Genomic DNA, 13,547 nt, shown 5'->3' with positions numbered 1-13,547 from the left:
AAATTCCTTGTGAAAAAAAGGACTCTGTTCTGGTCTGTGATGTCACAATGTCTAGTGGCTGCAAACCTTGAAATGATGGAATTACTCAGAGCCTGCAATTTAAACTTTATTTCACATCTATTGTTAAATTACACAAACTCAGTGAATGGTTTGTAAAGCTACACCATTGGACAGATGTTTACAATTGAAATCATGAGATTTACATGATGATGACAAAAATGTATATTTATAACATCCCCTATATACAATAACCAGTATAGACAGAGAAAATACATTTAATCTCTGCAAACCATGCACACCACAGCAATAACACAAAATGTTTTTTCTGTAACAAGCTTTTCCACTGGCTCAGGCTTCAGCCTGCTTTCCAACAGTACCTATCAGTTTTAAGAGCAAACATTTTCAATTAAAACTAAACAAAATTGAAATACCATAGTGATCTACAGAATATTTTAAAAACACAATGTACACAAAATAGTTTCACTCTAAAACACTTCAACTTCAAGATGTATTTTTAAAAAAATTTCCCTTCAGTTTTTTAGGTCTCAGAATTCTCAGGATTGCAATACTGTCAGACGAAACAAAAGCTAGAAATATTGAAACCAGCTCAGAATCAAGAAAATCCATTTTAAACTCAAATGCTCAGCTTCTTGTCCAGCTTGTGGCAATATTATTACAGATGAAACTAGATCATGCACACTAGCAGATTGCAGAAGATGTGACTTTATGGTCACACTTTGAAGCATGTCCCTTTTGAAAACATAAATGCCACTTATAGTCACCTTGTTTGATTGATAGCCAGGGTGTTAGCGTAAGTCTGTACGAACGTTTAAAATGGAAACTGCCCAGAATCATGACACTTGACAGCACAGTGCGTTAAACACTTCTTTTTACCTTGCTCAAACAAGTATTTTTGCATACTCTACGAAATCCATCTCCTCAACTCATGTGTTCCTGATACTTAACCTCACTGCAGGACACTCTGTACTTTTGTTCTTTCTGAAGTCAAAACCTGGTGGAAGGGTTAACCCAAAGTATCTAGGTACAGCTTTTGGTGTTATTGAATAACACTGGCTATTATAATGTTTATTTTACCTTTTTTTTCCTCTCTTATAATTGTCTACAAATCTGTCAACATGAAAAAGAACTAATGGATTAGAAATAACCAGCCCAACTGGAAACATTACAATAAAGATGTACAAAAAGTAAATAACAGTTCACATTCAGGTTCAATTTTATCTGATCAAGAATAACTTCAGCAATATTTTTAGACACATTATCCTGTTCAAGAGTTTCTTGATAAGGACCTCACTATACAAACATGGATAAGACAATTCTATAGAAAGAAAGTCCTGACTTTAATCCAGGATTATATACCACAATAAATTCAGCAACACACCATTTAGATGATGAAGAAAGATTCTATACACGGGTTAGTTTGGAATGAGCACAACTTGGAGAAGCTTAAAATGAATGAGAAGCAGCGCCCAAAAGATTCCAGAATTGTTGAAATTACAGTGCCCTGCAAGCGTCTGGAAATCCGATCTTGACATTGGTATTCCATTTGGAGGAAAAAAAAAAGTGTTTTAATATGAGATACACCCTGTTTCAAACCTTTAGACGGCAGAAGGTAGAAAAAGTTTAAAATTTTCAACATCTCCTGAATAACAAGATATGAGTCCTGTTCTACTTTGAAAAGCCAATAATTTTTACACAAAACAACCCATGTTTGGGAGAGGATTTTTTTCATTTTCTGTAGTTTGGTAAAATTTATCATGCATTGTTATTCTATTTAAATAGATTCCTTGTTAAAAACCAGGGAAACAAACAAAGGTTTTGTGTTTCATTTTAGTCATTTTTTGTTTATACGTATGCTTACCCCTAGAAAAAAGGTTTGTTTCCAAGATTGGGTTTTAACAGCGTATCCTAAATATGTTCAAGTCCATTTCTGAGCCATAAATTAAATGGTCACATTTTACCTTTTCATTTTGTCTCCATAACTAATTTAAGAACTTCTTAATAAATCTAAACAGCAATTTCTGGTGAGTCTGGTTTGGCTTTTGGATTTCATAAATAGTTCAACTAAAAAAAGACAATTTAATTCTATGTTGAGATTGGCTTTACCCACACACAGTATAACACTGAATTGAAAGGCAACTGTAAAGGCAACATCTAAACTTTTTAACTCCCCAAATTAAGGAAGCAGGGTTTCCTAAGGGTTTGGACACTTTTATATCTTTTAAGATAGGCCATCTTTTTCGTGGCGCCCTTCTGAGCCATTTAGCGCCATTTCTCTACACTGCCTATGTAGTCATTGGTGCCATTGCTGGTGTTGCTGTCATTCTGCTCTTGGCCTGGATTCTGCTTCTGGCTTTCCCTGTTCTCCTTCTGGCTCACATTCAAACTTGAACTCTGAGTCCGATTCTGAATCAGATTCTGAGTCCGATTCTGAATCAGATTCTGAGTCAGATTATGATTGGCATTCGGATTTGGGTTCTGACTCTCATTCTGACTCAGATTCTGGATCTGGCCCTGACTCTGGCTCTGGAAATGGGTCTGAAGGAACCTGCCTTTCAGAAATTTGCGTTGTTCCTGACGCTTCTGCCTGGCCTCCTGATGCTCCTTCTGCCTCATAAACTGATACCTTTGCAAAAAGAGGTCTTTGGCATAGCTGTACAATTCCATATCCAGAAAATTCAGTCCCTCAATACGCTTTTGGGTTTCCTCACTGATCTCTACACTAGAAGCCCTAGTGGTATTATATTGGATAAACGGCGAAATAAAGTTCATGTTGAAGGTTTTCTCAAACAGATATTGGGTCTTCCGCTGAAACTCTGTAAGGCCAAAGAACGCCATGTGCTTCAGATTGGATTTGGCACTTTCCAGAAGGACCTTGTTTCTTTGCTTTTCGGGCATGACAGAAAGGTTGTAGCAGCCCACTAGGGTCAGGTCAGACAGCATGCGCACCTGGCGGTTGTTGGCTAGATTATAGGGACAGTCCATGAACTCTTTGAGGGGGCAGCCAGACCAGTCGTCACCAGTGTAGCAGCTGGGCAGCTCTTCAGAGGTCGGGGGCCTTCCGTCGCAGACATGCAGGGATGCTTTCCACGTTGCCCCTCTCTGAACATGCCTCCACTCACTCAAGTATCGGGACACTGGGTCTCGGAGAATGGTGATGTAGTGGAAGTTCCTATGGACAAAGCACAAAGATCGACAGTCAGAGATGTGGGTGACACGGTGGAGTCAGGGAGGTGCATGGCATATATGATGGTCACTGGCCAGTAAAGAAGGCAAAGGGGGAATGATAGGGATCTGGTGGCATTTGTTCTGTGAACCGTGCTGCAGTCCCCTCTCTGGGTCCTACTAGCCTGGCCAGATAGCTAATTCTTTCACCCAATTCGCTGATGCTGCAGCTAAAGAAGGTACGAAGAGGTTAAACTCAAGACATTGGCCTTGTTTTTCATTCCCTTTCCCCCTTCCCCTCTTTTTCTCCCTTTCAAACCAATGACAAAATCTTCCCAGTGACACCATTGGCTAAGCAGGCAGCTATTTTATTTTCTACGCCCCACTCCTCACCCCCCATGAACTGATCATGAAATGGAGACGCAGTGGAAGCAAAATGACATATTGATGTGAAATGCAGTTGATAAGTGAGCTGAAATTCTAATCTTTCTTATTAAATATGCACAAGCATTTTTCCAATATCCAGTCTAATCTGGATGTCTTATTTAAAAAACAAAACCTCATTGAAAGAGCATCTGATATGATGTGCTTGATGCTGGCTGCTGCAGTAATATCACAGCTCATACGTTATGGAAGTGGAATGTAGAGAGAGACCGAGCAACCCAAGGCCTCCAGAAATAAACAGTGTGGTTGGTCACTGACTGAAATAGACATGGTAGCTGTCAATGGCATATATGCAAGCTACCACCTTGGTTTCAGCCTTCACTCACATGATAATATTTCCAGGATAGAAAAATTATCTGTATCGGTTCCAAAATGTCCCTTTTCTTTACCCACTGAAAGGACACATGAATGTTAGCAAGTATGGAGGCTTCGTTGTGTGGCTATCTTCTCCTTTGAGCTGCAGATGAATAAAGTTCTTTGCTCAGACAGCTGACTAGCAAACATTTCAACCACACGCCGACACCCTTACACCCACACACAGTGAGCACACACACATGCACCGCACCCCAGAAACATCAAGATCTATAATGTGATCAGGCACGCTCAAGGAGAGAAACAATCCTGTAATTGTGCTTTTCGTGACAAATGAGTTTCCACTCAGGTACGGTGGATGAAGGATGAGGTCATGGAAGGGCATACCGTGGAAGGAAAACAACAATAAACACTGAATATTAGCATTTAGTTTCTTAAAGGAAACCTGGGAACCGGCTTGCAATTTTTCTGAAGTTTATTCATTCCCATCTGAGGCAATGGTGGTTCTCTCTGCACATACGAGGAGCCAGAGGGAACCTATTCAATGACCTGGCTGACTAGAATGGTGGCTGATGTTCTGTGTGGAAGCATTTCTCCCAACTCTTGAGCTTCTAGCAACTCAGGCATCCTGAGATCTATCCTCTATGCCTCTGTGCTGTGCATGGTATTTCTTCTGCCTGGCACGATCTTTCTTTGACTGGAAAATTGTACTCATCCTTCAAGTCCCTGTTCAAGTACCATCTCTCCTTTGAGAAAATGTACCCCACTCCTTGCTGCCAGCCATCCTCTGTGTTGCCATAGCACTTCCATATTTAGCCTTGGTTAAAATACTTTTGATACTGAATTACAATTCCTTGTCTGTCCTTCCACTTAAACTCTATGTTTTCCAGGCTAGAAGCTCTGTTCTATTCTTCGGTAACTCTCACCCCATCCATTCCAGTTTGCACGTTGGCCTTTATACCTGGCACAAAGCAGAATCTCAGTAACTCCTTTAATTGCTTTTTCAATGAACTATTCTGGGAAAAAGGAAGGGGAAAGTTGGGGACATGCCTCATCATATAAAAACTCTAAATAATCTTCCAAGTGCCTTGCAAAATCATGGAAAAAAACTTTTATTACCTTATACTTTTTTCTGGAATAAACAAGCATTGTCACAAGAGAAGTCTCTCAGAGTAAAGGTGGAGGGGATGGCCAAGAACACCTTCACTTAACTCACTACTTTTCCTAGGACCTGACCTTGTTGGTACCACCAAAATTTATCTGTAAAGACCCCCTGGCAAAGAGTAGCAGCTTCCCCCCCCCCCCGTAGCCTTTACCAACGAAGATGACTACTAGACCCATGGGCTCTCTCCCTCCACCCCTAGTTTTGGTATTCATTCATCCATTCATTCGCTCGGTACGTATTCATTGAGCCTTTATGCTATGCCTGAGGCAACAGTTTAGTGGCAATTAATCTCATTATCTGGAAAAAAGAGAAATTTATTAAGTCCAGTGACACATTTGGATTAACCTTTCAACCAACTTTTCCAGGTATGCATGGTAATGTGGAGGCTACTGGGTATTTTAAACACCCATTATGGAGTCACCTTCATGCTTAGCTGACAGTCCTCCTGCTCTAGTTTGTTTCATTGGTTTAAGTCTACAGTGACCTCTTCTGGTAACTCTTAGAGTGCACCACAGTGCAAATCTGAGCCTCTCCTTCCTAAAAACTCCTTGCCTTTCAGAGCAGTTAGATTCATAACCACCAGAGTTAGTGTTAGAATCAATGTTTTGTAAGACCACCCCCACATGGAGAGAGAGAGGCTGCAACACAGACAGACAGAGGCAGATATTCAGAATGTCTCTCACGTTATGGATGTGTGGTTTCAGTACAACTTCAACCTCAAAGTTGCATAGTGCCTGTATGAGATAAGGACAGGCCAACGTGGGCAGCCTCGGTCTCTATGTTATAGGGATTATCATTGCAGCAGAGAAGTTAGAAGGGTCTGTACACACACACACACACACACACACACACACACGCACGCACGCACACACCCACACTGCTCTGGTGATAACAGCTAGACTCAGATGACAATGACTCTGGAGATCCATTGAACGTCAACAGCCCCCTTCTTCCAGGGAAAATAGTCTTGGGAGCCCAGACTGCCTCGATTGGAAAAACTTGATGCTGCTTGAAAATATGATCCCATGGGTGAAAAGGAAGGCCTGCTGAAGGCTAGGTCTCCAGCGTCCACTGGCCTTCTAAATTGCATGCTGTTTTGGGGGTGGGAAGGCAGGTAACGATAACACCTTGAAGGTTTAATTGAATAAAGGATGTAGCATGCTCATTATTCTGAGGGAAGAGCTTTGAGGGAATTACTAGAGAAGCAGTCTTCCTACCCAGAGCCACTGAGAATGTGAAAGCCCAGCCTGATGGGAACGTGGCTGGGGAGGCAAGCAGACACAAACAGGGACTCTTCCAGTAGCCAGGCCCGTTCAGTTCAGCTCAAGACTTGCTTACTCTCAGCACCTAATGTGTGTCTGGCACTGAGACAGGCACTGGGCACACACACAGGGATAAGACATGGGAACCTAAGGAAAGCATTTCAATATAAGGAGCTGTTCACGATTGGGACAAGTACAGGGTGAGATGAAAGCACCTTGCGGCAATTTTTAGCCTGGCCTAAAGATAGGGGAAAGGTTTTGTAGCTTTGTTATAAAAAAAAGAGTAAGACTTAGAAGAGGCAAGAAGAATGTAAAGGAGTTTGAGACAGGAGGGTCAGCAAGAGCAAAGGCAGAAAGGCATCCACCAGCCTGTTGTTTGGGAGAAGAGCCCATTAAAAAATCTCCCGAGTAAATAAGGAGTCGTGGCAGGAATTGAAGATGGAGAGGTAGCCAGGGACCTGGTGGTGGAAGGCCTCAGATGCCATGTTAACGAATTCAGACTTAATTCTGCAGGCAACAGAGAGACCTTTGAATGGATTTAAGCAGGGGGACGACATGCTGAGGACTGTGTGTGGAGATGGAATTAGGGCAATTAGTTAAGTGGCTACTGCAGAAGACAAGGCAAAAGAGGAGGAGGGGCAGACTAGAGAAATATTTAGGAGGAAGAATTAACAAGACTTGGTGCCAAAATGCATGCAGGGGAGAGGGTGGAGGAGGAGTTAAGGATGCCTCGCAGGTCTCTGGGGGAAGGTTTGAGGTGCCTGTGGGACATCCGCTTACAGAGACAGATCTAGCACTGACCGATCTAGCACTGAGAGAGCGATCTGGGCTTAAGATAAAGGAAAACAGTCAACGAAAAATAGTAGCTTCAGACCATGAGAATCTACTTAGGGATCTGTTTTTAATTCCACTCGTGTAGGCTTCAGATATTTGAGGACAGCATTTGTGTACCCTGAGGCTTCTCTTCTTTATGCCGAATATGGTTTTCAACTATTTTCTACACTGCTTCAAGGTCCAACACTATCCTGTTGCTTGCCTCTGAATGTATTCCACTTTATCAGAACATGAGATGACAAAGTCTGTCAAGGGACAGTCTATCACCTCCTTCATTCTTGATACCATTTCTCTTAATGTGGCCTCAGATTACATAGAGCTTTTTGGCAGCCATGCCATGCCACTGACACACAGTAAGCTAAATTGTTTCAATCTATCACACGTATGACTTTTTGAAGCCCAATCTACATTGTTCTAGACTGATGCCATTAATTTGTGCCTTGCTTAACTTCTTGTTAAAGTAAGTCTAAGAGTGTCAAATTATATCTGGATTCTGATTATATCCCCCAATATCTTCTCCATATTTTCTTGTTCCTGTTGGCAATACCTATATGCAGGCATTGATCAAAACAAAACAAGACACAGATGAGAGCAGGTCTGTGGTAGTTGCTGGAAATCCTCCTTCAGGTTGACATAAACCTGTATCGTTCTGCTGAATGCACTGATTTAATTCTAAATGAGTGAGGCAAGCTCAGCCCCAGGAAAATTATATTCAGCCTGTTTCAGTTAGTAGTAATCGAACAAGACTATCTTGTGACCAAATGTGTCACTTAATTAAAATGATCAGGTTTCACATTTTTAAATTGGAGTCATGACTCCCCAGTAGTTGCCTGAGTTCACTTAATGCCTGACCGTTCGGTGCCTCTGTATGCCCGTGGTGCCTCCTGCAGAACAGTTCTCCACTTGGCCTTGGATAGACCCAGTTCTACCCTCTTCCTTGCTTGTGGATCTCAACAACAACCATAGAATGTGCTGGGAATGCACTATCCTGAGACAGGGAGGAACTGCCTGAAACACCCCAGGCTTTGTTCTTCCCTCCCATGGAAGCAGGATGTCCTGCAAAGCTTTACCCACTTAGTCACGTGGCTCCTGAGGTATATAACCCAGGATGGGCCACCTATGGGGATCCCTCAGCTGTAGGGAAAGTGGGGCACCCCCAGTTGAGACTTCATCCACCCAGGGCAATTGAAGCAGAGAAGGGGGTGCTTAACTCTGCTCAGAGAGGCCAAGAAAGGTTTCAAGGAGGAGGCAATCTTTGAGTTGACTTTCATAGGGGTTTGCCAGGTAACCTACAAAAGCCACGCCAAAGACTGGATACTCAATATACAAAGGTAGGGGCCTCTGGGTCATTGATTGGGACCAATTTGGAAAATTAAGGGTACTTTTACATATCCAGAGCACAGAGTATAGAGCAAGGTTTCCCAACCTTAGCACTATTGACATTTGGGGCTCAATGATTCTTTGTTGCAGGGGCTATGCATTGTAGGATGTACTGTGATTGTCTAGTGATTCTTCTGCCTCCCCCACTGGACTATGAGCTCTGGGAGGGTAGGGGCCATGTATCATTTATCAACGGAAGCTCCTCAAGGCATGACACAATGTTTTACATAAAGTAAGTGATTAATAAAAGATTGTTGAAGAGTAAATGTCTGCAGCAGAAGCAGCAAAGCTGAAGATGAGCTAATAGGAAAATGCATATCATAATCTTTGATAAGGAGAAGCCACTAGATGTCACTATTAAATTACAGATACACCATTTTATACCTGTGATGGAGCATTATAAGGTGATATAGCTGTGAAGGAGATCTAGTAATATTTAGCTGTTTTCCCTGACTTTTTTGTGCAGTAACGCAGTTTAAAAGATATCTCAAAAGTTTAAGGAAATTAAAAATAATAAATGGATAAAAACAAGAACCATATTTTTTTGTTCTTATTTTAATATTCTGTTATAAGTACCTGAGTTCTAAGTCACAGAATCCCAGACTTGTCAGAGCAAGAAGAAACCTTTGAGAGAACAAATCATCTAGGTCAAACCCTTCACTTTAGAGGTGGGAAATCAAGGGCTGCAGAGAGGCAAGAACTTGCCCGCAGGTCACAAGTTGCCAGTAGCCCTTGAGAACAAACTACCTGCTAGGAATATTCTTGGGCTCTGTTTTTAGTAGATGCTGTTTTTGTGTCTGTTAGTTACCTAGGATGGCACATTCAACCATGGGAGGGAAGAACAAAGCCTGGGGTGTTTCAGGCAGTTCCTCCCTGTCTCAGGATAGTGCATTCCCAGCACATTCTATGGTTGTTGTTGAGATCCACAAGCAAGGAAGAGGGTAGAACTGGGTCTATCCAAGGCCAACAATTCTGTGAATCGTATAGTATTATTCCCATTTTCAGGATGAAGAAACTGAGCCTCAGAGAGAGATCGCTTGATCCAGGGTCACACCTCAAGTTAAGTAGGGGTGTTCACACTTGAATCTGGTTCTCTTTGACTCCAGAATCTGTACTCTTCCCATCCATTGTTGGGACATGAACCCAGGACTTCTGGCTTTACAAACCAACTAAAGAATTGGTTCTCAGACTGTGGCCCCAGAACCAGCAGCATCAGCATCATTTAGGAACTTGTTAGAAATGCACATTTTTATTCCTTTGGATATATACCCAGTAGTGGGATTGCTGGAGTATATGGTCGCTTTATCTGTAGTTGTTTGAGATACAAAGAAAGAAATAAAAGACCACAACAATACATTGAACTTCCAGAAGGAGAGAACAAACCTAAGGATATTAGAGATGGTGGGGAGGGAGGGAGTTGGGTTGGGGAGTGATTGGTCGGGTGAGGGGCGTAAAGAATAATTATGATTTGTAAAAATGAATATGCTAATAAAAAAATAAAATGCACATTTTTAGGCCAACTTACTGAATCAGGGGTTGGGGCTTGGCAATCCGGGTTTTAATAAGCTCTCCTGGAAATTGTGATGCATACATGAACTCAAGTTTAAGAACCACTGTTTTAGGAATGTGACTTCAGACATCAGAAGTCTCTTAGAGATCTCAAAAGGTACCCAGAGTGTAGGCAAGCCAAGTGAGACCACCACAGCAAGGGTGAGCTCCTCCTGGAAGTCCTTGGTGAAACTCTGGGGATGCCTATTTCTGTCTAGGGAAAATCCAGGGAACTTTTTGTCTGAGCAAAGTTCTAGAGATTATGCTGTAAACATTTACTTTCCTTTGATGCCTCTGGTTCACGAAAGGCCACGGTAAGGTTTTCCCTTGCACTACTAAAAGGGGAAATAAATATCAAAGCCATTTTTTTTTAATGGAAGAAGGTCATAGGAGTGATCAATAAAAAGTTAATTTAAGAAAGGAAACAAATTCTTAGCCCAAATCAATAGGAGTGTACATTTTATTATACCTGTAGCTTACTTTTGTATTTTTTTTTTTCTTAAAGTTCAGCCTTTGCACATCTTGTTCTCGGAGTAATGATGAGTGGTAGAAAAATAAGAATTGTGGTTGGTGGTCCTAAGTAAACTCTGCAGACAGTGGGGGCTTCAGATGACATTGAGTCATTAATGCTGAAGGTCTGGTCTCCTTCTTCAGCTAATGATATCTAAACCTACGGCACGGATCCTCCCATTGCATAGAAACGACTAGGTCGAAGCAAGGAGAATGATTTTCAGATCAAACAACATTAATATGTGAGCACAGACTAAATAAAAGTATAGTAAATTGAATCAAAGGCAAATATGCCTCCGACAGGACTGCATCCTTCAAGCCCTGGAATTGCTGTTTTAACTGATTTTCCTGTGTGGCTTACATATTGGCAGTCTCCAAAGAGGTGTTCCATAAATGTGATCAGCAGTGGCAGCAGCCTCATAAAAGAAATGTGGGATTGTGCGAGCAGGACTACTTTGAAATGGCGGACGCTCATTTAGATGTGTTGTTTTTGGTATATTTGTCATCACAGTCTTGTGGCTCGGGAGTCATGCCTTATCTATTGAGAACAGTGAGCCCTTGCATTCACAGACAGTGACATCCATTGTTTCATTTGATCGTCTTCACAACACTAGAAAGACCTAAATGATCTAGACACTGAACCTTTCCTTTTTCCTTCAAGTAAATGCTGTGGCTCATAACTCAGCCAGTCTCCCTGGACAACCCACGAGACGTGGGCAGCAGGACCAGTCCTTGGGAGCCCAGGGATCTATGAGACAATCAAGACTTTCACTGGTTCTCTCAAGGGATTGACTAGATGCCTTAGCAAGGCATAACCATTCCAGGCAGAGTGTCTACTGGATACAAAACCAACTAGGAAGAGGCTCAAGGTCTCGCATGCACCAAACAAGCCATTGAGTTCTCCCCCTGGGTGACCTAAAAGTTGCCTTCATTAGAGCTATAGGCATAGCGAGGAAGCCATATGTGTATGGGGGTCTGCTTTCAAAAAGCTTAGAATTTAGTTGGGGAGATAAGACCAGAATTTAATGAGTTGGGCGTTGGGGGGGGGGGAGTAAAGGTAGAATATAGTGAAATGCTAATTGTGTCATACAGACAGTAAGTGCAAAGTGAGTCAGGGAGGAGGGAGTTTACTGTGTGCTATTGTCATCAAGGAAGGCTTCATAGAAGAGGGAGAGGAAACTGGCCGGGCCCTAAATGATAGAAAGGATTTGACTAGGTGTGTGTCTGGTGGTGGTGGTGAGTATCTGTGGTGGGGAGGGTGGGAGGCATTCTGACATGAGTAAACAGCACAACAGAGAGGACACTGATTAATAAAAGTCATGACTTAATGGGTGCCTGAAATGTGCCAGACCTTATGCTAGATGCTTTTTCACAAAATCTTTCGACAGGTGCTGAAGCCTCCATTTTAGGCACAGTATGTGTAATTAATAGGGTGTGTTCTAGAGCTGCGTTGTCCAATAAGGTAGCCACCAGCCGCATGTGAATACTGAGCTCTTGAAACGTGGCTAATCCAAACTGAGAAGTGCTTTCAGTGTTTTCAAGCTTAGATGATTTCCAAAAGTTAGAGGAAGAGAAAAAATCACTGATTAGTTATTATTTATACTGAGTACATGTTGAAATGGTAGAGTTTGAGATATATCAATTAAATAAAATATATTATTCAAATTAAATTTCATTTGTATCTTTTCATTTTTTAATACTGGTCCTAGAGGATTTAAAATTACATATGTGTCTTGCATGTATTTCTATTGGACAATGCTATTCTAAAGCCAGACTGCCTAGGTTCAAATTCCAGCCGTGGCAGTTACTAGCTGTGCCATCTGGGGCAAATAACCTCTCTGTGCTTCTGTTTTTCTCATTTATAAAATGTGGGGAAAACCATAGAGTCTTTCTGAAGACAAAATGAGATAATGTACTCGTATCTGTAAAGTTCTTAGAACCGTGCTTGGAACATAACACTCAACAGATGTCAGTTACTATTATCGTTATGGTTGTTGCTATTGTTTTAAACAGATAAGGATATTCAGCTAAAAGGTGTTATTTAACCTTCCCCAAATCAGAGCTAGTTGGTGACTGTTTGTCAGGTCTGTGTGATTCCTGAGCCCCAATTCTCACCCGCTGCCCCAGCTGATGCCATGTGATCTTTGCGTCCTCACTGCCACGTGTGTCTGAGTGTCCAGCTTGGGTGCTCTCACCCACCGGGCTGCTCATGTTCACCTGGGCCAGAGCACAACCTCAGGAGCCACAGGCCGGGGCACAACTGGCCTGACTAGAGCAGGAAATCTGAAGTCGGAGGCAGTTGAATATGCTGGGATGTGAAATGAGGGGGCCAATTTTGGTTTTTTGGGGGAATCCCTTACAGAACCTTAGGGATGGGATCTAAGTACTTCAGAGCTGAGGGTTTTGGGGGCAGGGGTGCAGCTGGCAACCATTTTAGCCCAAGCTGCTCATTTCACAAATGTGGGAACCCGCTAGCTGGCCCTGTTGCCATCTCCAGATTGTGAGAAATCTGGAGACACATGGAATCATTTCTATAGGGCCCTCCAAAAGGAATCAAGGAACAAGGAATTTCTATAGGGCCCTCCACAAGGAATCGAGAGACAAGGGATCGAGGAACAGGCCTTTTTCACATGATAGGCAGTCAACAAATATTATTTAAGGTAATTTTGAGCCGGCTATAGCCAGTCCCTTGTTTACCTGGGCCTGCTGTACACGCGCCGTCTGGCAGGCAGGCACTTGGAGTGTGCTTTGGAGAAATCGTTAGGTGAAGCCTAGTCAGGAAAAATGCCTGCTCGCAGCATTGTGCTATTTTGCAGAACAGCACAGGGGGAAAGTTTTCCCCTAAATGAAAGCTGCCTTTCTTGAGCCCTGGGTTGATTTTTTTTTTTTTTTTTTTTTTTTTTTTTTTT

At 42.3% G+C, this 13,547-nt stretch overlaps 1 protein-coding gene across 1 annotated transcript in view; it reads right to left on the bottom strand.

The window, feature by feature from the left end:
- Positions 1-916: 916 nt before the first annotated feature.
- Positions 917-13,547, bottom strand: part of HS6ST2 (heparan sulfate 6-O-sulfotransferase 2) — a gene marked incomplete at its 5' end in the record, with an annotated part of 43,475 nt that continues 30,844 nt past the window's right edge. Inside the window, one exon of the mRNA XM_008574678.1 lies at positions 917-3,190. Within this exon, the coding sequence (XP_008572900.1) occupies positions 2,281-3,190 (910 nt within the window). The remainder of the gene's footprint in view (positions 3,191-13,547) is intronic.

Source organism: Galeopterus variegatus, unplaced genomic scaffold (genome assembly GCF_000696425.1).
Source record: "Galeopterus variegatus unplaced genomic scaffold, G_variegatus-3.0.2 Scaffold1087, whole genome shotgun sequence".
Lineage (NCBI taxonomy): Eukaryota > Metazoa > Chordata > Mammalia > Dermoptera > Cynocephalidae > Galeopterus > Galeopterus variegatus.
Note: the sequence above shows the minus strand (reverse complement) of the source record. Positions and strands in the feature narration are given on the sequence as shown.